General features: G+C 39.0%; 3 protein-coding genes across 8 annotated transcripts in view; 2 read left to right on the forward strand and 1 right to left on the reverse strand.

The window, feature by feature from the left end:
• The window catches only part of ddhd1b (DDHD domain containing 1b), a 41,040-nt gene extending 40,237 nt beyond the window's left edge, over positions 1-803 (forward strand). Inside the window, exon 13 of the mRNA NM_001030246.1 lies at positions 622-803. Within this exon, the coding sequence (NP_001025417.1) occupies positions 622-803 (182 nt within the window). The remainder of the gene's footprint in view (positions 1-621) is intronic.
• Positions 1-2,806, reverse strand: part of cgrrf1 (cell growth regulator with ring finger domain 1) — a 49,052-nt gene extending 46,246 nt beyond the window's left edge. For both annotated transcript variants that reach the window (XM_073933197.1, XM_073933195.1), the window contains exon 1: positions 2,692-2,806. The gene's annotated coding sequence lies outside the window, so the exon portion shown is untranslated. The remainder of the gene's footprint in view (positions 1-2,691) is intronic.
• Positions 637-25,722, forward strand: stxbp6l (syntaxin binding protein 6 (amisyn), like). 5 transcript variants are annotated; one of them, XM_073931997.1, is made up of 10 exons: positions 637-1,082; positions 4,667-4,880; positions 5,053-5,126; positions 6,250-6,501; positions 8,009-8,170; positions 8,792-8,922; positions 9,001-9,250; positions 10,530-10,628; positions 14,914-15,101; positions 24,160-25,722. In XM_073931997.1, exons 5-10 carry the CDS (start codon positions 8,020-8,022, stop codon positions 24,178-24,180), a joined length of 840 nt encoding a protein of 279 aa, XP_073788098.1. In that variant the 5' UTR covers positions 637-1,082; positions 4,667-4,880; positions 5,053-5,126; positions 6,250-6,501; positions 8,009-8,019; the 3' UTR covers positions 24,181-25,722. The 5 variants fall into 5 exon arrangements, with proteins under 5 accessions (XP_073788098.1, XP_073788100.1, XP_073788099.1 ...); XM_073931999.1 differs by having other exon boundaries at positions 809-1,082; positions 14,917-15,101; XM_073931998.1 differs by lacking the exons at positions 637-1,082; positions 4,667-4,880 and having other exon boundaries at positions 5,046-5,126.
• The last annotated feature ends 580 nt before the right edge of the window (positions 25,723-26,302 follow it).

Here is a 26,302-nt window from a genome sequence, read left to right on the forward strand (position 1 = left end):
GCGCGACGCAACTGGCTCTTAAAGGAAATGGGAGATAAGACTCTGATTGGTTTATTCTCAAAACACACCTATAACTCATTTAGAAAATAAGCTCAACCCTTTTAGATCATGCGCCACGGCGCAAAGTGGATTTTTCCATCCTTATATTAGCAAAAATGGATTCTGACACACCCTGAAAGCATTTGCACCCTACGCACTGCACTTTGCACATGGATTGTTAAAATAGAGCCCTTAGTTGCCAAGCTAAAAAAGTGGCTTTACATTTTATTACTCAATGTCCTACAACTTATTCCCTGCTTCAATAATGGTTGCCGCAGTGGAATGAACCACTAATCCCTCTGGTGTATGTTTTGTGATACGGATGCCCTTTCTTCCACAACCATAGTGGCCATAGTGTGTGTGGGTGTTGCCCAGCACTGAGGGAAAACAACCACACACACTACGGACAATTTTTAGTTCATCTAATCCAGCTTGGACTTGAACCAGTGGCATTTTAGCTGTGGGGCAACTGTGCTAACCACTTAGCTGATGTGCCACCTAAAGGCTCGTACACACCGGGATAAAATTATGACTATATTATCTCCAGGCCTCTATGTAATCTTTGTTGTTCCTGTGTTGCAGTGGAGCTGGAGAAGCGCATTGACTTTGAGCTGCGGGAGGGTCTGGTGGAGAGCCGCTACTGGTCAGCAGTAACGTCACACACGGCCTACTGGTGCTCGCACGACGTGGCTCTGTTTCTGCTGACGTTCTTGTACAGGCCAAACGAAGCCAATGACATGGCAGAGGACAATCTCGAATCCTAACACACACTCACAGACAAACTCTCACCCTCAATCACCCTCCTAATTTAGTTTAGCAGACCTCATTCACTGTGCATCAGAGATCCTGTCCTTGTCTTGTTTTTTCTTCATTCAGAAGCACATCCATCGAGGAGACTCACACTCTCCTCTACGTCCCCCAACTAGGACTGTTTGATGAAACGGTGTTAATGATCCTACTAGTAACTTCCGACCATTCACACGTTGACGTTTCCCAAAAGCAGCAAACTTTTCATATTGACCGATGTGTATGAACTTATTATGGTATGGCTCACTGAATTGGAGGAATTCAACTGAATTGCACAATCAGAGGGGTTTTTAGAGGAATGTGTCTGATGTGATTGATTTCCTTGCCAAAAAATTTATAGTTTTAATTATTTTGTTTTTATTTATTCTATATATATATATATATATATATATATATATATATATATATATATATATATATATATATATATATATATATATATATATAAATTAAGCATTAATATATGTTTACAATAATTAGACGGCAAAATGTTGAGCAGAGCGTCAATGGGAGCAAGTGCACATAGACCTGATGAAAAACTAAGCATCAGTAAATGATAAGGTTCATCCAAAAATTCACCCAGCTTTGGCATGATTTATTCACCCTCACGCTGTTTCAAATCCATGCTTCTTCAGTGAAACAAATGAGGAGCTACATAGCAGAAATAAATTGTAACTGTCATTAGGTAAATTTGAATATTATCCATTATTGTGGATAGCAATGATGGCAATTACAGTGTTTATTTTTATATATATATATATATATATATATATATATATATATATATATATATATATATATATATATATATATATATATATATTAGCCATTTTGCTGTGAGTCTTTGTCATTTAAATATACTTTTTATATGTTTTAGTTTTTAATTAGTATTTTAGTACTTGAATTATTTCATTTATTAGTACAACAATTATTTAATTTTATTTCAGCTATCAATTTTGTTTATTGTTTTAGTTTTATCTAATATTAACAAACACTTGTTGAGACTTTGTTTCATAAAAGGTCAAATATTCTAGACTTTACGTGAGAAAACAACTACATTATACATATTTCTTTCCTAAAATGCTGTCATTCGCCCGAGCTCTTGTTTTTTAGTCAAGATAAATCATAACAAATGTATATTTTATAAAGGAACCTTTATTTGAGTCAAATATATTCAATTGATGAGGTTAAAGACAGCATACAAGAGTGATCCAAGCTCAACTGACTGAATCTGAGATCTGAGTACAGCAAAAACAACCACTTAGGAAATCTGTAAACTCTGAGTTTGTTTTCATTAGAAGAAATGAGTTTGAAACACCGTAGAGAAAAAATGAATTTATTTATTTTTTTGGGTGAACATTAAAGACTTTGCAGTCTTGTTCCTTTGTCTTTTTCTGATATATTGAGGCATTATTTCTCCTCTAAACTTGCATGACAGACACTTAAACTGCATATTTATTTACTGCATATTTGAATGCACTCTCTTTGCTATGATCTCCATGAATTAAGAGTTTATGCTTTAACATGCATGAAAGAGAAAGTCAGGATGTTTTCCACTGAAGCTGTTAGACTAAAATCCCTACAACTGGATCTCCTCTTTCTTTCCATGTCGACTCACTTAACATTTTTCATTCTCTTTTATGTCATTGACATGTTGTTATGTGTTACTAGTTGTTTTGTAATGTTTTACAGCACCACATTTTGCCATTTTGAAATAACCCTCATTTTGTGTTACGTCCATGTTTTATGTAATAATTTTGTATGATTTGTTTACAATAATCCTGCAAAGCAACACCCCCATGCCTTTATGATGACGAGAGAAAAGCACTTAACATTTCTCCTTACCTCACCCTTGGATGTGCCAATAAACTTAGCCGACGTGAGGTGTTTAATAGGCCAGTCTTCAGCGGGAGGTGCACATATCAGAACTGGACTCCAGCGTCTTTTCATGTTTAGCTTCAGTCGACACCGAGCTGTTCCTCTTTTATGAACCTCGTGTTTTTCATTAAAATTGATATTGACCGCCTGTATTGACTTATTCTTTAGTTGTTTTGACTTTAGTAAATAGTGTTGCTGTGGACGTTGATGGAATGTAAAACAACACAGTTCAACTTCATTCATCTCTGAGGCGTAATTTAGCTTTAGCCGAACACAATGAGTCATCAAATGTGTACACTAGAGCCGTTGTTCTCAAATGGGGGGTTATGATTCAATAAACAGCTACTCTTAGTATGTACACTTAGGGTTCATTTATACTTGACAATGATGCACTAAAAACGGAAAAGTTTTTTCATTGCGTTAGTGAAATGTTTCGCCTACCTACAGATAATTACATTGTCAAACACTATTTTAAAAGCTGCATTATTTATGTCAGGCCATTAGATGGCGATGACACTTTTTAAAGAAACACTGTGCACTTACATGACCCTCATTTGAGGTCAATACATTTGACTGATATACTAATTCCATCATATGTACTGTATTTTGTCCAAGTCTTGCAGCGGGTGTGAAAATTCTAAGTGTACACATTTATTGCCTAATAAGACACTTGGCTAGATTGAAAAAAAATGTTGCAATTCTCATTCATTTTCTTTTCGGCTTAGTCCCTTATACATCAGGGGTCACCACAGCGGAATGAACCACCAACTAATCCAGCATATATTTTACGCAGTGGATGCCCTTCCAGCCGCAATCCAACAATGGGAAACACCCATACACACTCTTGCCTTAACACTCACTTCGGCCAATTTAGCTTATTCAGTTCACAACTGCATGTGTTTAGACTGTGGGGTAAACGGAAGCACCCGGAAACTGACCCAGCCGTGGCTCTAACCAGCGACCCTCTTGCTGTGAGGTGATCATGCTACCCACTGCACCATTGTGATGCCCCAATTGTCATTCTTCTACTTTTTATTTTTTCATTTTGTGTGTGCAACTTTAGAAATAAGTGATAGTTTGCCCCAAAAAATTAAATGTACTCACTATTTACTCCTTAAAATGGTTCCAAACCATTATGAGTATTCTTTTCTCTTGAACAAAAAAGAAGATATTTTGAAGAATGTTACTGGTAACCAGCAATTTCCATGGTAGGAAAAACAGGTATGTCATAGGTTACTGGTTTGCAACATTTAAACAATGTTTTCTTTTGTGGTCAACATAATAAAATAATTCTAACAGGTTTGTGACAGAGCTTTCAGTTTTGTGTGAACTATCACTTTAATGTTTGTTTTGCGGTCCACAATGAATGATAAAATTTGAATTATTGTATTTTAAATTATTTGATAAGCAACTGTTGCAAAATTGTAAAACAAAATACATGTCCTATAAGCAAGTATTTACCTTTTGCCAAGAAATGTATACTATTATTTAACTTACACTAAAACGTTTCTAAACAACACAGTGGCTTAGTGGTTAGCTAACCACTCACAGCAAGAAGGTCACTGGTTTGAGTCCCGGCTGGGTCAGTTGGCATTTCTTTGTGGAGTATGTTCTTCCCGTGTTGGCGTGGGTTTCCTCTGGGTGCTCCGGTTTTCCCCACAGTCCAAAGACATGTGGTATGGGTAAATTGGGTAAGCTAAATTTTCTGTATGTGTATGAATGAGAGTGTATGGGTGTTTCCCGGTAATGGGTTGTAGCTGGAACCGCACCTGCTGCGTAAAACATATGCTGGATAAGTTGCCAGGTTTATTTTGCTATGATGACCTCTGATTAATAAAAGGACTAAGCTGAAATGAATGAATAAAAAGTTTCTCACAAGGTCTGTGCAAAAAAATAAATAAATAAATAAACCTATTAATCCATTTTTACTGCTTATCCAAAGGTGGGTTGTGGGGAGCAGCAGTCTCAGCAAGGAGCACCAGACTTCCCTTTCCCCAGACACTTCCTCCAGCTCCCCTGGAGGGATCCCAAGGCATTCCTAGGCAAAGCCGAGAGACGTACACCCTGCAGCATGTCCTGGGTCTTTCCTGGGGCCTCCTTCTGAGGGATATCCGAGATCTTGTCCTTCAGTCATGTTCCAAAGCTCACGACCATAGGTCAGACTATAGAATTTAGATTGACTGTTAAACAAAGAGCTTTTGCTACATTTTTACTGTAACAAACTAGTATCAACTGGATTGCTGTTGGCATTGCACCGTTTTATCTGTCAAGCTCACGTTGCATTCTTCTTTCACCTGGGAACAAAAACCTGAAACTCTACTATCTAAGGCAAGAACTCTCATCCAACATGGAGAAGACAAGCTACTCTTTTCCAGTTGAGCACCATGGCCTCAAAATTGGAGGTGATTCTGACTCAGTCATTGTTTCACACTAGCTAAATCAGGGATAGGGAACCTATGGGTCGGGAGCCACATGTGGTTACCATCAATAAAAATTTTTAACTGTCACTAAAAATCAGTTTCCTATTGAAAATACATTTAAAATGACCTTTTTATTGTATTTTTTACAGCAAAATGAATAAGATTAAAAGAACGTTTCAACCAATGCGTGTGCCTCGCTGTGGATTAACTTGAATAAGATTAAAAGGACACCAATAAAGGGCATGCAACTTACATTTCAATGGTAACCTTGCACTTGTTAATTCAAACAACATTCATGATGGCGAAAATACTGTAAATAAATAAATTCTATAAATTGTCCTTTCTTAATACATGGACTTGCTCAACATGTATTGCCTCATATATATCCCCAATGGCTCTTTATAAAAATGCATTTGCCAAAAAAAATCTAAAATGGCTCTTTGCTGAAAAACGGTTCCTGACTCAGTCATATTCTACAGCCAAGTCTTAAACTCTCCCTATTGGTCTAGATAGAAAATGAGACATGTTTGTACATTATCTATCTATCTATCTATCTATCTATCTATCTATCTATCTATCTATCTATCTATCTATCTATCTATCTATCTATCTATCTATCTATCTATCTATCTATCTACCTACCTATCTATCTATCTGTCTGTCTGTCTGTCTATCTATCTATCGGTCTGTCTCTCCGTCCGTCTGTATCTGTCTGTCCATCTATCTTTTGAGGATCTTTTGGTCTACTTCATTGTGTCAGGCAGGTCCTATTCAAGTGATTTCAAGTGACTAATAAGATGTGGCACTAATTGTGTTTTTCACACATGGCTAAGTAGCTTTTTTCCCCTAAAAGTCCCATGAAAGTAAAATATCTATATGTCTATCTGTCTACCAACTATATTCGGTCTATAATGGCTGTTTAATTGCTCAAATTCCAGAAAATATTTAAGAAAAAAAAAATTATTAATACAGAAAGTTTGGCTACCACATGCCTACAACTGTCTTTTAGCTTTTAAAGTCTAATTTATATAAAGTCAATGGCAATCCAATTTCTTTTGTGTGTCTCTCTCTGTGTGTGTGTCTGTGGCTCTGTCTCATATTCTAGTTGCTGACCTAGACCACAGCGGGCTCAGATGCATTTATGATCCTCATAGTGCTGTCTCAGTGGGGAGTTCACTAGGACAAAGCACACAGCCTCTGGGTTTTCTCCGGGTCTTTCCACACGCCCAGAGGACTTTCATTAGACTCTGTGCGGGATAAAGATGGCTTGAGGTGCTGACACACTGATCTGCTGCAAACTTCTCACTGCTTATCTGGGCTCCAGGAAGGAAGAAATCGACTGAAGATCAAGCAGAAGGTCTGTAGATGTATCTGCTTATTCAAAGTTATTTGTGGTTTTATAAATAGAAGTTGGTCTGAGATGGAAAAAATTAAGAGCTAATGTTAACTAGCAAAAAAAAAAAAGTTATAATAATAATAATAATGTATACTTATTTGTAATTCTTATAGGGGTCAAATTTAAAGGGATAGTTCCCTAAAGAAATGAAAGTTTACATTTTGTTTGCTCACTCTCAAAATGTCCCAATTTTCTACGAGTTTCTCTTTGTTTTAATTAATTTATTTATTTATTTTTATTATTTTTTTTTTTGAAGGAATATTGGAAGCCAGTAGCAATTGACAATCTATAGGAAAAATACCATGGAAGTCAGAGGTCGAAATATAAAAAAAAAATAAATAAATAAAAAAATAAACAGATTTGAAATAAACATTAATTTGAAATAAACAATAAACAAATAAACAAGTGGAGGAAGAGTAAATTAAGACAAAATGCTAGATTTTTAATTTATTTAAAGATAACCCAACCCAAAAATAAAAGTTATTTTAAGTATCCACATTTCGTCACCTTGGAATTATAAGGTTCTATCTGCTTTCTGAATGATTTTGAAATATTGAGCTTCAAAGGTTTTGCATTCCAAAGCAAACAGTATGTGTTTAACATTTTTTTATTTATTTGTATTTATTTATTTATAGATAAAAATTCTTAAAAATGTAAACAACTAAAAAAAAACATTCCATAATGTAAACAAGTTGTCATTTAATAATTATGTCAACTCAATTTTGACAAAAATGTCAGATAGAACCTTATTATTCTAAGATGACAATTTATCTTAAAGGAAAAGTTATAATTATCCTCATGTGGTTGCAAACACATAAGACATAAGTTCATCTTCAAAATTAAGATTATTATTATTATTGATCATGTTTAAAGGTTTCTGTCCCTCCACTGAAAGTTAATTTAATAAAAACTTTAGAAGGTCCAAAAATAGTTATTAAGGGATCACAAAATTAATCTGTATCAATCAAGACCTCTAATTCAGGTTTTGATGACCAATTTAACTAAAATGAAAAAAGTAGTCATTATAAAAACTATAATTATGATTAAATATGATAAAATACCTTAAAATAGCATTTTATTAAATTATTTCTATAAACATAATTTAATTATTTGAAAAAAAGCTGAATTTCAAGTCAAAAAATCATTTTTATTATTATAAAAGTGGAAAACTGCATTTTTTGTGGAAACGGTGATTCATTTTTCAAAATTGTTAGATGTTTCGAAAGTTTGAAATTATAACAATCAAAATATTTTTGGTACATAATTAAAATGCTTAATTTTTATTTATAAATATATAAATAAAATAACCCAATGTTGGATTTGTGTGTATTTACCTTCTTTGAAGCAAGCAAAAGTACAGAGCGTGTTTCACTTAATGATTTTGCAATCAATTATGTTAAATGATTTTTAAAAAGAAACAAAGTTGTCGATTCCAACACAAAAGTCATTGTTGATATTGATTTCCAAGGCATTTTGAAGATGAACATTCAGTCAGCCATCAGTCGTGAGATTTTTGTCCCAAGAGATGAAAAGTTACTGGTTTCCATTGAGGTGAGGAGGAGGATGAAGAGGACGGGACTTTCCCTCAAAGGGCGCAATAAGAAGTACTTGACTTTCCTCTGCTTGTCAGGTAATATGTCTCTTCGTTTACTCTAAAGTACACTCTAAAATAATTGTTAATGTTTGAAAAAAAAAAAGTAAATATATTTGAACCCAGCCGTTGAATATGTCCATATTTTACCCATCTTTGGTAAAGAAACAGAAGTTAAGATTGTCTTTTTTTCTCATATTGCAATATACACCCAATGGAAACGGTCCTGAAATGAGAAAGAAAATGTAGGGTGGTGCATGACTTGATCTGATGATCTGATTGGATAATAGAAAGTGGGCATTGATAACCAAATGGAGGGAGATTGATGAATGGACAAAATCAAGACATGCCCTGATAGCTCCGCCCTAAAGCCATTCCATGTGACCAGAAATAAAGAAAAGTCCTTTCGAAGGTGAAGGGAAGGTTATGGCATTTGATTAAAGATTCAGATTTGTATAAGATAATGAAGATACAAGATACAGTGCATTCTTTATAACAAGCGCTAGTAAATACATATAAAATCAAGAGCACATTGTGATTGATTATGCTGACTCTAAGCAACCCAGCCTTTTCAGAGATCCAAACAGCTGAGTTTGGAAAAGGTCCATTAGTTTGCAATCAGAACTTCTTGAAGATGATGGACTTGATGTTTTCATGCAGTCACCAACAGCAGACCAGCTAAAGTCTTCATCACTAAAGTGAAGAAATTCCAAGGCGCGCGGCAGTATGCTAAAAGATCTCAGTGGTCTGTGGAGCAGCTTCGCCAGGTCAATGGCATCAACCCTGATAAGGCGAGCATCATCCTGCTAAACTCAGCTCATGTTACCCAGTATGTTCTGTTGTTTTGACTTGCTTAAACAATCTTTCAGGACACTCCTGAGTTTGACCTAGTGTTCGACCGCACCACCGACCAATGGGAGGCCAGCTCAGCCGCAGAGAAGTGCATGTTTGTGCAGGTTTTGTACCATGCATGTCAGAACTTCTGGGAGGCGAAGCTCAGCCAGGAAAAACCAACATCCCCTGGAGGCCAGAAGACACCAGGAGCTGTGGAGAGCAAGAAGAGCCCTGCTGCAACAAACCAAACCAACTTCATCAACTGCCAGCCGAAGCTGATGGGAGGTCAGTGAGTTCACAAAATTGGATGCCAGTAGTGACCTTAAGGCAGATTTAATATCTGAGGAATAATTGCACTGTAAAAATGATCTGACAAAAAGTCATGACAACAAATGCTTTTTACTTAATTAAATTAATTCATCAGGCTTTAACAATTTTTTTTAGCTGTACAAAGTTAAGCATAATATTTTTAGTCAGTTTGGCTAATTATATGTTTATTCATCAATAATACATTAACAATGACCTAAATAATAGTGTTTTAAAATATTCTAATAATAATTATTAGTAATAATATTTATTATTATTAGTAGTCTAATTTCATCTATAATTAGTAGTGATAATAATAGCAATATATTTATATTATTTACATTTTTTTAATTGTTTAATGATATAATTAACTATATAATAATAATAATAATAATAATAATAATAATAATAATGTTATGATTAAGTATTAATAATATAAATACTACTACTACTACTACTACTTCTATAATAATAATAATAATAATAATAATTGTAATAATAATAATAATAATAATAATAATAATAATAATTATTATTATTATTATTATTATTATTATTATTATTATTATTATTATTATTATTATCATTATTATTATAATAATAACTATACAAAGTTTAATGTAATATTTTTGGTCAGTTTGACTGATTTTAATTCAATTCAAGTGTATTTGTATAGCACTTTTTACAATAACTATTTTTGTAAGTTGAGATGACTAGAAAAGTTCATTTGATTCAATTAAGAAATTTAAGGTAGGAAGAATTAATTTACAGTGTGATGATGGTCATTGAGTTATTAGACAATAATGCATGCCTAAGATTGTGATAAAAATGTCAATATTTTGTAATAATTCTAGGGACTACAGTTAATTATTCCACTTCTACTATGCTGAACACACCACTGTTGAGGTGTTTAGGTGATATTTGTCCACAAACAGCTCTTGTGTGTAGAACTATTTTATTACGCATCTCGTCTTCTGTCTTCAAGTCTTCTGTCACGTTTTAATCTGATTTATTCAATGTTTAATAAAATTTATTTATTTTATATAGTGTATTTAGTGGAATAACTGCCTGAAATTACTAAAATCATTCAGCGTACTGATACGGAACTGTATTGTGGTCAAGATCTGCCTGGAACTTCTTTGGCTTTGTTAATTAATACAGACCATAAAATGCTCATTAGCCAATTAGAATCAAGCTTTCAACAGCCTAATATGGTGAGTCTATCTGAGAAAAGCCTGTTTTATTCCTCATATTTTAGATGCATGCTCTGTTAATATGGTCATCTACCGCTGCAAGATATTTTTGAATAGAATGAAGACCAGTATGACTGCAAACCAAGATCGGCGTCAGCGTGAAGGTAGGTGGGATTTTTATTGAATTGAAAAAGAAAAGACAAATTGCTGTGTATGTTTTGCAAATAAAAAATAAAAACAAGTTGCTGTTGACAAGCAAAACAATTTTTTTTTAAAAACAAATCAATAATACTAATCAAATACTACTATTACTACAACAACGATTGCTATTAATGATAACAACAACAACATTAATAATAATAATAATTTTACATAGAAAATATATGTTTTTGAACATTTCGTAAAGAATCTTTACATTTTAGTAATATTCCTAAATATAACCACTACCACTATCAATAATAATACATTCCCTAAATAATAATGTTCTAAAACGTTCTAATAATAATTATTAGTAAAAATATGTATGATTATTATTAGTAGTAGTACAATAATTTCATCTATAATTAGTAGTGTAAATACTAATATATATATATATATATATATATATATATATATATATATATATATATATATATATATATATATATATATATATATATATTACATTTTATATAATTGTTTAAGGATATAAATTTTAATATAATAATACTAAGATTAACAATAATAATAATTATTATTAATAATATTAATATTAAGTAATAATGATATACATATCATCATTATTATTATGTCATTATTATCATTATTATGTATATCATTAACATATGATATGAATAATGATATACAAACAATTATATAAATACTACTATAATAATAACAGCAATAATAATAATAATAATAATAATAATAATAATAATACTTATTATAATAATTTTTATTATTATTATTATTATTATTATTATTATAAGAATAACAATTTGGTTAATATTAATTTAGAAATGTTAGAATTCAAATTACTTTAATTTATAATTGTAACCATTTAACATAATTTCTTCAGAACGCATTTAATAATATGTTTCATAATGATAATATTGATTAAAATATATTCACAGAATTGTATAAATGAGCCTCACATCACACAACCCATAAATAAATTATTATAACTGAAATTTTTAAGGGATTGTGTGGATTTGCATCCTGTGCTGTCTGTCTGCTGGTGTTGGGTCAGATCAGTCAAGCTCCAGGCAGGAAGAGAAGGCTCTTTGTGGGCCTGTCGTCGGCTGGTTGTTTGTAGCATTTCTGATAGATCTCTTAGCAAAGCCAGAGAATGGTTCCATTGCAGCGAGGGCCAGATTAGTTCAGAGGCCACTTTGTTCTGATGAAGGCAGGCGCAGGGACACAAAGACAGGCGTTGAGGCGGGGGAGACGAGCGGAGATGAGTGAAGTGGCACCAGCCTTCACTGCAGATCATGGATGAATGGTGTGTAATGAATGGGAGACGTGCCAAGCTGCTCTAGAGGCGCTCGATGCAATGATCCACACCTCAGAGTTCATGTCTGTTTTTTCGCAATTAGTGAGTTCAGAAATGCGGAATTGTGTTTTTCACTGTAGACACTTTCTGCAGAACATTGACAACCAGCACACAACACATTGTCATATTAATGATTATCAGTGGTGGAAAGAGTACTTAAAAATCAAACTTCAGTAATAATACTTGCCTAAAAGTAGAGTAATAGTATCTGATATAAATATTACTTAAAGTATGAGTTAAATGTAGCTCTTTCAAAATTACTCAAGAGTAGTGAGTATTATGCTGTAAATGGCTGATGCATTGATAACACTTTACAACAAGGTTCATCAGTTAATGTTAAGTAATGCATTTAATAACATAAACAAACAATAAACAATACATTTACTACTGTATTTATTCATGTTAATAAACGTTAATAAAAATACAGTTGTTCATTGTTAGTTCATGTTAACAAGCATGGACTTAAATGTTAATAATGCATTAGTAAATGTTCAATTGTGATTAATAAATGCTGTACATGTGTTGTTCATGATTAGTTCATGTTAGTAAATGCATTAACTAATGAACCTTATTGTAAAGTGTTACAGATGCATGTACATGTAGTTTGTAGATGTGTGTGAGCGTAACATTCTGTAGTGCATTTAGTTATTGCCCACCAGACACGCAACATCATAAGTAGTTAATATTAGGTTAGATTTAGGTTATGTCAGGTGACTAAAATGCAATGTCTAACCAGTGTCTAAGGACAACGTTAGTTTGATGTCTAATAATGACATCAAATGATGTTGATATTTGGTTGATTTTAGGTTGTGTTAGAAACTGTACAAAATCTAACGTTAAGTCAACATCTTAAACAAACGTCATATTAATGTCATAAACTGACATTTATTAGTCAGGTATGGCTACCACGATCCAAGGTCTAATAAACGTCATAGTGCTAGAGTCCACACTAGTCAAGCTGTAATATCATTAGACATTGATTTTAGGTTGGATATTGGACATTGATGTCAGCCTGACATTGGGTTCTGACATCAACCCCGATTTTAATTTCCAAACAACGTTCCTACAACGTTGGTGTACAACATCAATTTGACATCATCTTGAACATCACCCAGTTGCCAGCTGGGTGTTTAAGGCCAATTCAAGCAACATAAAGTAAACATCTGTCATCTTCTCTTCAGCGACATGCATCTAAACAGTCTCTGGGTCAATGCGCATGATAGTTTGGGATCTCTTTTTGGACGCTTTTATTCAATTTAATTCAATTCACCTTTATTTGTAAACCGTTTTTCCAATGTAGATTGTGTCAAAGCAGCTTCACATGAAAAATCATAGTAAATTGAAACAGTGTCAGTTCAGTTTTTCAGAGTTTAAGTTCAGTTCAGTTCACCTCAGTTCGGTGTGGTTTAATAATCACTACTGAGAGTCCATACACTGAAGAGTCCAAACACTACTGAAGGTGCTCCAATTAAAAAATACAAAAAATGAAACCTGTGGAGAATCACTTCATACATTAGTGAAGGACTGTACCATATATGCAAAAATTATCATAATAATGGTAAATGCAAAATTCATGCAAATATTTACGCACCAAAAAGAAAATTCTGGGGCGTACTCAGGATGTCCAAAACACAATAGTGTTCAGCATACTGTGGAGTATATACTATTGAAAGTTAAGTTACCATCCATATATTTTATGCACATTTTGGATTATTGCATAAAAAATGCTTGATGGAAACAAGATGCGCATAAAATCGTCACCTTGGAATTATAAGGTTCTATCTGTGTTCTGAATGACTTTGAGATATTGAGTTTCAAAGTTTTTGCATTTCATAGCAAACAGTATGTGTGTAACATTTGTTTTTTTTTAAATAAAAAGTATTAAAATGTAAACAACTTAAAAAAGAAAACATTCCATAATGTAAATAAGTTGTCATTTAATAAGAATATGCCAACTTAATTTTGAAAAAAATTATAAGATAATTCTATAATTCTAAGGTGAAGAGATGTTGTAAATGCATTTAAAACAACATATTTGCATTGATGGAAACACTTTTACAACATAAATTCCAGTATGCGCATTAAAAAATTCCTGCTTTTGTTATAAGAAATCATGTAATGATAAAGAATGCATGAGATGGACAGCATTCGTAGACAAACAAGCGCAGCTAACCACATTGTGGTCCAAATTTGACCAAACCAAATGAGACTTTATTATCTTTATACCGCACCTACCCGGTAGGTGCTGTTCTGCTGTTGGCTAGAAGGTGAACTTAGAGCTGAAAATAAATGCTAATGACTGCATTAGAGACAAAAGAGGAAAGTAACAACAGTGAATAAGAGTTGGGCGATTCAGTGGCGCAGTGGGTAGTGCTGTCGCTTCACAGCAAGAAGGTCGCTGGTTTGAGCCTTGGCTTGGTCAGTTAGCGTTTCTGTATGGAGTTTGCATGTTCTCCCTGCATTCGCGTGGGTTTCCTCTCAGTGGTTTCCCCCACAGTCCAAAGACATGTGGTACAGGTGAATTATAGGCTAAATTGTCTGTAGTGTATGATTGTGAGTGAGTGTCTTTGGATGTTTCCCAGAGATGGGTTGCAGCTGGAAGGGCATCTGCTGTGTAAAACATGTGCTGGATAAATTGGCGGTTCGTTCCACTGTGGCGACCCCAGATTTATAAAGGGACTAAGCCGAAAAGAAAATTAATTATAAATTACGGTTTAAAATAAATTACGGTTTGCAAAAATGTAGGCAGTGGTGGACATTTCCAGTGAGCCAGGGTTGTTTTAAACTGTGTAGTGCTTGTATATGTCTTTTAAAGTTGTGTGTGTCTTTAAGTGTGCATGCATCACATGATACATCAAATAAAGAGCATTTTTGTAAGCTATAGTAATACTTGCATGTGTTTCTGGTGATTTTTACAGCAGCAGGTAAATCCTCCAGGAGCAGAAGCAAGAGCAGTCCATCTCCTCCAGCAGTGAGAAAGATGGGGAATGTGATGCGGAGGGCCAGTCAAGTGTTGAGTGAGCGAGGTGAGCGTCTGATGAAGGCTGACGACAAGACCAGCCACATGCTGCACGGGGCCAGACATTTTGCAGAGGCTGCTCAGAGGGTGAGCTGATCAGAACACTCATTCACTGTATATTCATATTCATTTTCATATATTTATTTTCAGAATTATTAGGCCTCCTAAATTTTAGCCCCCTGTATATTTTCCCCCAATTTCTGTTTAGAAAAATATTTTTTTCAACATATTTTTTTATAAGGCTTAATTAGGTTAAACAGGCAGGTTAGGGTAATTAGTCAAGTTAATGTATAATGATAGTTTGCTCTGTAGACAACTGAGAAAACAATATTGCTAGGGTCTAATAATATTGACCCTAAAATGGTTTTCAGAAAATTAAAATCTGCTTTTATTCTAGCTAAAGTAAAACAAATAAGACTTTCTCCAGAAGAAAAAAATATTATAGGAAAGACTGAAAAATTCCTTGCTCTGGTAAAAAAAAAAAAAAAAAAAAAAAAAAAAAAAGTTATTTTAAGAATAAAATAAAATAACTGGCTGATACTTTAGTATAGGAATCAATTCTCACTATTAACTAGTGGTTCATTATCTGCCTGTTATTAAGATATTGGCTGTTTATTAATAATGTTTAATAATAAAGAGCTAATTAGAAGTTTATTGTGCTAAAATCCTAAGTTATATATAAACATTTCATAAAACTGTTGTATCTCTTTAGAATTAATCCATTTTGTTTCAGTCTACCTATTTTTGACATTTTGAAGGATCAAAGTTTTCTTTCAAATTTCATTTAAAAAAAACTTCATGATTATTAAAAAAAAAAAGTCTTAAAACAGCTGTTTTTGTGCAGCTTCTAAGGGCTCTAAATGATGCCAATTCAATAAATGAATGTAATAGCAAAATGACTGGTCATTTAAAAAAAAAAAAAAAATTATTTATTTATTCCAAAATGACTATTGGTTTTCTAAGTAAAACTCTCATTCCCGAGTTGGCATAAGGCATTTTAAGCTGCACAGACTTCAATTTTATAAGTAGTTTGTATAAGGATATAAGCGTTTATATAATGTATCCATTTAAACCATTACAATGTATTTTATTATAATGACACATTTCTGGTAACAATTGAATAAAACATTTTTAATTGCTGAAAAGCATTTTTAAGAATAGTTAAAAATATGTACAATAATTTACACTACCATCAAAAGTTTGAGGTCAGAGTCTTTTTTCATATACAGTTGAAGTCAGAATTATTATCCCCCCTGAATTATTAGACCGCTTGTTAATTCTTTTCCCCAGTTTCTGTTGAACGGAGAGAAGAATTTTTCAACACGTTTTAAATATAATAGTTTTAATAACTCTTTTCCAATAAAATATTTATTTTATTTTTACAATAATTTTAACAATAATTAATATTAAAGTGATTTCTAAAGGATCATCTGACTTTGAAGACTGGCGTAATAAAGCTGAAAATTCATCTTAAAATCAATAAATGATGAACTACTTTTAAAGTTATTTCAAATAGAAGTTACCATTTTACAGTGTACAGTTTACCGTGAGTTTGTACTGTGATTTGATTAAATTAATGCAGCCTTAGTGTCACATGGGATTGCAAGAAAACGGACCCGGTTGAAGCAATGAACTATACAAAGGGGTTTATTGACAGAATAAGGCACAAGTAGACTCACAAGGGGATGACAAGGTCCAAACGGTAGAGGCAACAACACAGGGAAGCCAGTGGTAGTGACAAGTACTAAAATGAACAGCCAGCCAAGAGTTGGAGCAACAGTGGTCAAAACCAGAGCTACCGTAGATCCTGAAGCAGGCCAAGAAAACTCCACCAACTAATAATCAACTACTAGGAAGACTGGGAATGACAGAGAGGAAAAAACAAAACAAAAACGTTCGAGGTTACTAAAGTAACCCTTCGTTCCCCGAGGAGGGGAACGGAAGCACTATAAGTGGATTTGATTGTAAAATCCACGCGTTGGGAGGTTCGGTTCAGAAGCTACTCGTCTGAAAGAGTATTGAACGGGCCAATTAAGAATGAATTGGCAGCGCAAGCCTGCGCAGGTGAGCGGCATAAGCAATCAACTGAGTATATAAGCTCACCTGGCGCCAGCAGACGCTATCCTTTTTAAGCTGAAGAGACTTTTAACAGCTAATGGACAGTCAATATGGTGACGGAGTATAGTGCTTCCGTTCCCCTCCTCGGGGAACGAAGGGTTACTTTAGTAACCTCGAACGTTCCCCTTCGGGGGGAACTCCAGCACTATAAGTGGATTTGATTGTAAAATCCACGCATTGGGAGCCCATTGAAAGCGCCATAATGACTGCACCTTACCAACACCCACCATGAGAGAGCGGTCAGGCAAGCGTGACGCACCCAGATCACGAGAGGCGTGGTCCTCCAACGTGCCCTTGGCCCTAACTTATCCTACTTCAAAAGAAGTTTTACGGAATAGGTATCTTTTTTGGGAGTCGCTAGCGTCTAGATGATTCTAGGAATACACAACAGTACGTTGGGAAGCGTGCCATCCCAGTAGGGAGGACGCTGCGGAGACCATCCGCACCCAATAGGGGGAAACAAATGGAATTACATATGGACTAACCCTGAGAAGGGGGAGTGCGCATAAGAAGGTGGTTAGCAGATAGGGAAAGCACGGGTCCGCCCAGGGGGGGAACTTAACCGTGGCGGAAAAAGCATATGGGGATCACCAGCGGGGATCGGCCATAGCAGGCACCTATACCTAAAACGCGGGCTGACCAGCGGGCAGACCTACTACGTAATGGGCCAGTAAGTGACTCCTCCGCTGAGTCAGTGCTGGGGGCCTCGGAGGAATCTGCAGGGCTCACCAAATGGGGAACTTTACTGACAGACAGGAGGGTGCACATCTCTCCGTGTTAGGGAAAAAAAGGCACCGCAAGCGTGTACAACACCTACCGAGTTGTTTCCTCAATCGCCAAAGGTACCTAACACCCTTGTTGGGTGTCACCCAGCCCGCAGCTCTACAAATGTCTGTTAAAGAAGCGCCACGCGCACACGTCCAAGAGGATGCAACGCTCCGAGTGGAGTGCGCATGCACTCCTGGGGGGCGCGGCTGGCCTCTGCTCAAATAAGCACATGAAATGGCCTCCACAATCCAGTGGGATAAACGTTGTTTAGACACGGCACTTCCCTGCTGCCGTCCGCCATAACAGACAAAGAGCTGCTCAGAAGATCTAAAGTTCTGACTACGGTCCACATAAATGCGCAGAGCGCGAACTGGACAAAGTAAGGACAGGGCTGGGTCTGCCTCCTCCGGGGGCAGCGCTTGCAGGGTTACTACCTGATCTCTAAAAGGAGTGGTAGGAACTTTGGGCACATAACCCGGGCGGGGTCTCAGAATAACGTGAGAAAATCCCGGCCCGAATTCCAGGCACGAGTCACTGACCGAAAATGCCTCCAGGTCCCCGACCCTCTTAATGGAGGCCAACGCGACCAGCAGAGCTGTCTTCAGGGACAGAAATCTTAAAGATACTGTATCGAGTGGCTCGAAGGGATCAAATCGCAGGCTCGTGAGAACGAGTGCGAGATCCCAAGAGGGCGTGAGAGGGGGGCGAGTTGGATTAATTCGCCTAGCGCCTCTGAGGAACCGGATGATGAGGTTATGCTTTCCCACGGTGCCGCCAGCCACCGCTTCATGGTGAGCGGTGATGACAGCAACGTAAACCTTGAGAGTGGAGGGCGACAGCTTGCTGTCCAGCTTCTCTTGAAGGAAAGAGAGCACAACACTGATCTGGCAAGATCGGGGGTCTTCTCTGCGAGAGACACACCACTCAGTGAATAGACTCCACTTCAGGGCGTAGGCGCGCCTCGTGGAGGGGGCTCTAGCCTGAGTGATGGTATCAACCACCGCGGGCGGCAGGTTACCTAAGTCTTACTCGCGTCTATGGACCACACGTGGAGGTTCCAGAGATCGGGACGAGGGTGCCAGACGGTGTCTTGTCCCTGAGAAAGTAGGTCCTCTCTCAAAGGGATCTGCCAAGGGAGGGCCGTCGCGAGGAGGGAGAGCTCTGATATCCAGGTTCGGTTGGGCCAGAGGGGAGCAACTAACAAAACCTGCTCCTCGTCCTCCCTGACCTTGCACATTAACTGGCTCACTGGGGGAAACGCATACTTGCGTACGCCCCGAGGCCAGCTGTGGGCCAGTGCATCCGTGCCGAGAGAGCCCTCGGTCAGGGAATAAAACAACTGGTAATGAGCGTTCTCGGGGGAAGCAAACAGATCGATCTGGGCCTCCCCGTATCGCGCCCATATCAGCTGGACAGACTCGGGGTGGAGTCTCCATTCTCCAGAGTGAATCTGCTGCCGTGAGAGCACATCGGCTGCACGGTTGAGCATACCTGGGATGTGAATGGCGCGCAGCGACTTCAGCCGCGGGTGACTCCAGAGGAGCAGACGGCGGGCGAGCTGAGACATGCGGCGAGAGTCCTCTGTCCTGACCAGCACGTGTTGCTGCCCCAGCGCCGGAGAAAAACGGCGGAGAGCAAGGAACACTGCCAACAGCTCTAGGCGATTGATGTGCCAATGCAGCTGGGCACCTACCCACAGGCCCGCAGCTGCATGCCCGCGACACACGGCTCCCCAGCCTGTGCTGGAAGCATCTGTCGAAACAACAACATGACTGGACGCCTGTCCCAGAGGCACACCGGCCTGCAGGAACGAGGGGTCGTTCCAGGGGCTGAGGGTGCGGCGACACAGCGCAGTAACAGAGACTCGGTGTGTGCCCACATGCCATGCGCGTTTCGGAACTCGATCTTGAAGCCAGTGCTGAAGTGGTCTCATATGGAGCAATCAGAGCGGCGTGATGGCAGCAGCGGAAGCCATATGCCCCAGGAGCCTCTGAAAATATTTCAGTGGGACCACTAACTTGCTGTTGAGCTCCCTCAGACAGTTCAGCAGCAGGCGAGCGCGCTCTCCGGAGAGGCGCGCTACCATGGTGACCGAGTCCAGCACCATCCCGAGAAAAGAGATCCTCTGCACCGGGGCGAGTTTGCTCTTTTCCCAGTTGACCTGCAACCCCAATAGGCGGAGGTGCCGGAGCACCTCGTCTCTGTGCGCAGTCAATTGCTCCCGAGAGTGGGCTAAAATCAGCCAGTCGTCGAGATAATTGAGTACGCGGATGCCCGCAAGCCGCAGAGGCGCTAGGGCACCCTCCGTAAGTTTGGTGAAGACCCGCGGAGACAGAGAGAGCCCGAAGGGGAGGACCTTGTACTGCCATGCTCGACCTTCGAACGGAAACCGCAGAAACTGACGGTGGCGTGGAAGAATGGAGACATGAAAATACGCGTCCTTCAGGTCTATGGCTGCAAACCAATCCTGAGGACGAACGCATCGGAGGATGCGCCTCTGCGTAAGCATTCTGAACGACAGCTTGTGAAGGCAGCGATTCAAAACGCGCAGATCTAGGATTGGCCGTGACCCACCGCTCTTTTTGGGTACGATGAAGTACGGGCTGTAAAACCCGCTCTCCATCTCGGCTGGAGGTACCGGCTCGATTGCACCCTTCGCCAGGAGGGCAGCAATCTCCTCTCGCAAGACAGGGGCGGACAGGGGATTGACCCTGGTGAAATACACGCCCGTAAACCTGGGAGGCCGTTTGGAGAACTGTAGTTCGTAGCCGAGTCTGATCGTGCGTATGAGCCACCGCGAGGGGCTGGCCCGCGCTAACCAGGCAGGCAGAGCCCTCGCTAAAGACATCATCGCAGCAATCGTTGACGTACCCGCGGAGGGGCAGCGAGGAGCGGGTGTGCTGATCCGGGGAGCGCGAGGGTCCCACAGAAGAGCTGGAGGAGAGCGTTTCGCTCTGGCTCCGCACCCTGACTCCTGAGAGGGGGCTTGGGGGCTGGGAGAAGGGAGACCGTCCCCCCAGCGCCCGAGAGCCGCTGGCGGAGCATGCAAGCCCTGCGAGCTGAGAGGCAGCGCGTCCCAGACTGGCGGGGCTTGAGCTGTCACATCCGGGGAACGGAGAAAATGCTCTTTGATCGAAACTTTGGTGGCACTGAAAGGTACCGTTGGATTTTGGGCCCCGCCCTCCAGCGGGGAAAGAGCAAGTCTCCTCTTCTCCGGATGGCCTGTCTCAGGAACGCTTCGCGGTCCATTTACCGGACTTAGCGGCGCCCTGGGCAGGAGGGGCTACCGACTTTCGCCGTGCTCGACGCGCTCGCTTCGCCGGAGGCGGGGGCGGGGCATCGGCCGTTGGCGGGCGCCCTCGGCGAGGAACAGCGGAGGTGGATGGCTCGGCCGGGGATGGAGCGGGCTTACGGCCCCGCCGATAGATGACTTTGCCCATCGCATCCGACTGCTCGCTCACCGCCTTGAACTCCTGGGTGAATTCACCGACGGTGTCGCCGAACAGGCCAGCCTGGGATATGGGCGCGTCAAGAAAGCGAACTTTGTCGACATCGCGCATATCTGCCAGGTTTAGCCAGAGGTGGCGTTCCTGGACCACAAGTGTGGACATCGTCCTCCCCAGTGCGCAGGCGGCGGACTTAGTGGTCCGGAGAGCATAGTCGGTTGCCGTACGCAGCTCGTGTAACAAGCCTGGGTTAGACCCACCCTCATGCAGCTCGGCCAGCGCCTGCACTTGGTAGCGCTGGTAGGTGGCCATCGCATGCAAGGCGGAAGCTGCCTGGCCCGCAGCCTTGTAAGCTCTAGCTCCGAGGGAGGCAGAAAACTTACAGGCTTTGGACGGGAGACGGGGCGGACCACGCAAAGCGGGGGTGCCACGCGGACAAAGATTGACCGCAATGGCGCGCTCCACCTGCGGGATTGCCTCATACCCCCTGGCAGCTCCACCATCCAGGGTGGTGAGGGCGGAGGCGGACGCAGCGCGGGCAGAGAAAGGTGCCCTCCAGGACTGCGTGAGCCTACTGTGCACTTCCGGGAAGAAGGGGACGAGAGGCTTCGAAGGCTTCGCCTTCTGATCCTCTACGTAACACCCATCTAGTCGGTCCGGCCGCGGGGCTGGGGGATAAACCATCTCCAACCTGACGGCCGAAGCAGCCCGAGAAAGCACGGCCAACATGTCCGCTTCAGGATCCGTTTTGACGGCGCTCGCTTGCCCAGAGGGGGCGAGCGGGTCCGGATCATCGTCGGACAATAAAATCCCACCCTCCGATGCCGCGGAGGACATCTGATCTCCGGTGTCAGCGAGCGTGAGAGCTACCATCTGATTAGACGGATCACTCTCAGTACCCGAAGCTTGGATGGAGCGCTTGGAGGAGCGAGAGGTCCGCGAGCCCGTGGGCGGCGGATTGTCTCTCGCTGAAGCCCTCAGATCTGCCCGAGCGCCCGCTGCAGAGCAGGAGGCAACTGGGGTGGCTCGCTCTCTTACGAAAGCTAACCGCAATCTCAACTGCGCAACGGTCATGGCATCGCAGTGACGACATGAACCGCCCCCGAGCACCACATTAACATGCTGGACCCCCAAACATGTAATGCAGTGATCGTGTCCATCATCCGGAGCCAGGAAACCCCCGCAACCAGAAACGCACAGTCGGAGCGCCATCCTGAAAAGGACGTGCTGCACGACTGTGTTGCTCTTTTAGGATTTGCAACAATACGCACCGCTCTTGGAGGACCGGACCCAAAGGGACGCCAGGCAAGTGAGATACCCAGCTCGACCGTCTGCCGCTGCGTGGACTCGCTCTGGACCGGGATGAAATCGTTCTCTCGAAATGGCTGTAGATCAGCAGGAGGAACCCTCATAAGCTCGATCAGAAAAGGCTCTGAAGCGAAAAGGATAGCGTCTGCTGGCGCCAGGTGAGCTTATATACTCAGTTGATTGCTTATGCCGCTCACCTGCACAGGCTTGCGCTGCCAATTCATTCTTAATTGGCCCGTTCAATACTCTTTCAGACGAGTAGCTTCTGAACCGAACCTCCCAATGCGTGGATTTTACAATCAAATCCACTTATAGTGCTGGAGTTCCCCCCGAAGGGGAACAATAGTTCTAAGGATAAAAGTATAATAGAGATTATAACACAGCATTAAGTAAACACTAGTAACAAACAAAAGAAAGTAGTAGCTACAAACATATAATAAGTAGACAAGTGAACTACAACCTGCAAGACCAAAAGCTCAGTAAAGATGCAAGGCAAGGATACAAGTTCATATGGAACGAACCAGCAAAGAAATGAGAACACACAGCACATTATATAGAACAAAGCACACAAGAAACAGGTGAAGCCAATCAGGATAACAAGGTCTAAATAAGAGGGCGGAGTAACTGAAAGCAAGGAGGAAAGACAAGAGGAGCACATGGCCAATACAAATTAAGACACAGCAATGTACATAAGCATAGGACAAACAGGCGAACATTAAACACTGACAGGACAGACAAGACTGTAAGGTCAGGACCATGACACTTAGAGAGCAGATAAGCTTATTTTAAAACATTTGAAAATCCAGCCTGATCTCACGAGAAAACATAAGTATTTTAAGTTTTGTCAGTTTAGTGGCTAATTCGTACGAATTCAGTTGTACGAAAATGTTTTATTTTTAAAAAGGAGGCGTGGCACCAAACCCCACCCCTAACTCCAACCGTCATTGGGGGATGAGCAAATCGTACTAAATTGTACGAATTAGATTACAAATTCATACAAATTAGCCACTAAATCAACAAGTTACGAATTGCCGTGAGATTATGTTGAAAAATCCCACTGACCCCAAACTTTTGATCAGTAAACATGATTACAGTAAAAATGTAAAAGTTTTACTGGTTTTTTTTTTCTGAATAAAAGGTTAAAGTTATGAAAGAAACTCCTAACTTATAAATGTGTTTAACTAATGTAGAGCCAATAAATTTTCAGTGCACTGTAAAAATGCTGGGTTTCACACAATTTCTTCATATTGTCCCAACACAAATCAATTTAGGTAACTGATTTTTTATTTTTTTATTTTTTTACAAATTTGAGTGGATTGTGCAAAAACAATAAAGTTGTCCTCCAAAAAACTCAAGAATTGAGTTGTTTCAACTAATTTTGAATAAGTAGATTGAACAAGCAGCGTAACTTATTTATTCATTTTTATTCATTATTACTTGTTTTTATTGTAAAGTGAATTTTATCTGAACAATATTAAGCATTCAGTATCTCTTTGTTTCCACAGCTGGCTCTGAAGCAGATCTAAAGGTATTCTGGATGCCCTTTCTGCCAATAAACACGCTAAAAATGAGCTTTTAATCATCTGGTTGCTGGATAACTTAAAATAGTAGCTATTTGTCTAAATCATTCTGTGCAACACTTTTTATTTAGCTTTCTCCTCACCTGCAGACTGAACTCATATTTCTGCATTCTTATTTTTGCAAACCACTGAGAAATTTAAGCAATTGTAATGTGTTCAGTCTGACTCGCAGATCTGTTCACTTTTTTGCCATTTCTACAGTAATCACAGGATAATATAGCCAGCAGGAGGTTGATCCTCTTCTGCTGAGATGCGTAATACCATGAGACGAGTGAAATTATATTTGTTTTGCACTGGTAGGAGCCTTAAGCCTTTTGATTTTGCTCGCAAAACTAAAGAAAATTGCCTGCCTCAAGGTAAAACACAAGATCAAAATGAAAGCATTACAGCACTTTTGCAATAACTCTTTTGTAGTTTTATCTATGCAAGTTGTTTCCATTTTTATAGTTTTCTCACATAGTTTGGTATTTATAAGGCTGAGACTCACTCTTGTGTAATGTTTATATTAATTTAAAGCAGGTTTAGCACTTTACTGTATAAGGTAGCTTATTGGAAACACTGTTTATTTCCCTAAAACGTTAACAGTTTTGTAATGTATGTCATTTTAAATATTTTAGTACTTATAGCTTAATGATGCTACTCCTATAATATATATTTTGTACATATTTAACTGGGTTTCAGACAGATCCTGATTGCCCACATGCTAATGGTCTATTTAAAATAAGTAAAGCAACTGTATGTATTTTGAGAAAGCCCTCTACACTTCTGTGTCCATTATATTGCTTTTATATTTCAGTAGATATGTGTGTTCACAACTTGTGGCTACTTAATTTTTTTTCCATACAAGCTCACTAACAAATTAACTAATTTATAAAAAGAGAGAGAGAAAAAAGACAAGAAACAAAATCCAGTCACCTTATTAGAATTAAAAGGATTAATCTGGTAATTAAGATAAACACTTGCATATACTTTATTTATGTTATTTGTGCACAAGTGTTTCTCCATATATCACATACAGTACAGGTGAAACACTCCTGAATGATTTTCAGTCATCACAAACATGAGATTAGAGATTCTATAAGCTTTTTTCATTATAAAAACAATGTATTTAAATGTGATCTGTGCGACATGATTTTTTGTTCTTCCCTCAGTCTTGGTCTTGTAATTCTGTGATGTTGTGATAAGACTCAGCTTTGTGTTTGTGATCGTGATCCTCATCAGCATGTCATAAAGAGGCCAGAGGGTGTTTTCTGCATCGATTCAGACACCCTGTTTGGTGTTGACGTGTGATGCTGCCTGATTGTCTGTCTCCTTATGCTGCTATTTTTCTATGAGTGTTATAATGCCTCTTCAATGTATTTATGCTGCATAATAGAAAATGTGTAACAGATAATTCTGTCCTTGTCTTTGACTGTGCTCTTGTCTGCACTTTAAACATGTTAAATGTGAAAATACCCATACTTTGCGCAATAAATGAAATGGGACACACTTGTGATTCGCCTGTTATATAATAATACATTCCTGGAGATCTTAATTTATGCAAAGTTCAGTTCCAACATACCTGAAGCAGATTATTAAAGTGATAGTTCACACAAAAAAGAAAATTCTGTCATCATTTACTTCTTTTAACCTTCTTTTGAACACACACAAAACATATTTTTGGAAAGCTGGAAACCTGCAACCATTAAGTTCCATAGCTCATATTTTCGGAATATTGAAGGTTTTCAGCTTTCTTTGACATATCTTCTTTGGTGTTTAGCAGGTTTGGAGCTACATGAGAGTAAACAGTATATTTTCATTTTTTTGGTGAAATATAACTTTAAGATGACAAAAATAAATAAATTAAAGAATAAATAAATAAATAAATAAAATCCAGTGTATGTGATGGTTTTGATGGCGCCGCTTCAGCACTAGATGGCGCTCACATACAGACAGTGCAACATCCTGCAGACAAGCGTTCTCTAGGTTTATTTTATTTTAATTTATTTTTTTATTTTATCATTGCAATAACGATACATACAGAACAATGCTAGAGGTATACAAAAATGAAAAGTATATAAAAAATTAT

The sequence above is a fragment of the Danio rerio genome, chromosome 20 (genome assembly GCF_049306965.1).
Source record: "Danio rerio strain Tuebingen ecotype United States chromosome 20, GRCz12tu, whole genome shotgun sequence".
Classification (NCBI taxonomy): Eukaryota; Metazoa; Chordata; class Actinopteri; order Cypriniformes; family Danionidae; genus Danio; species Danio rerio.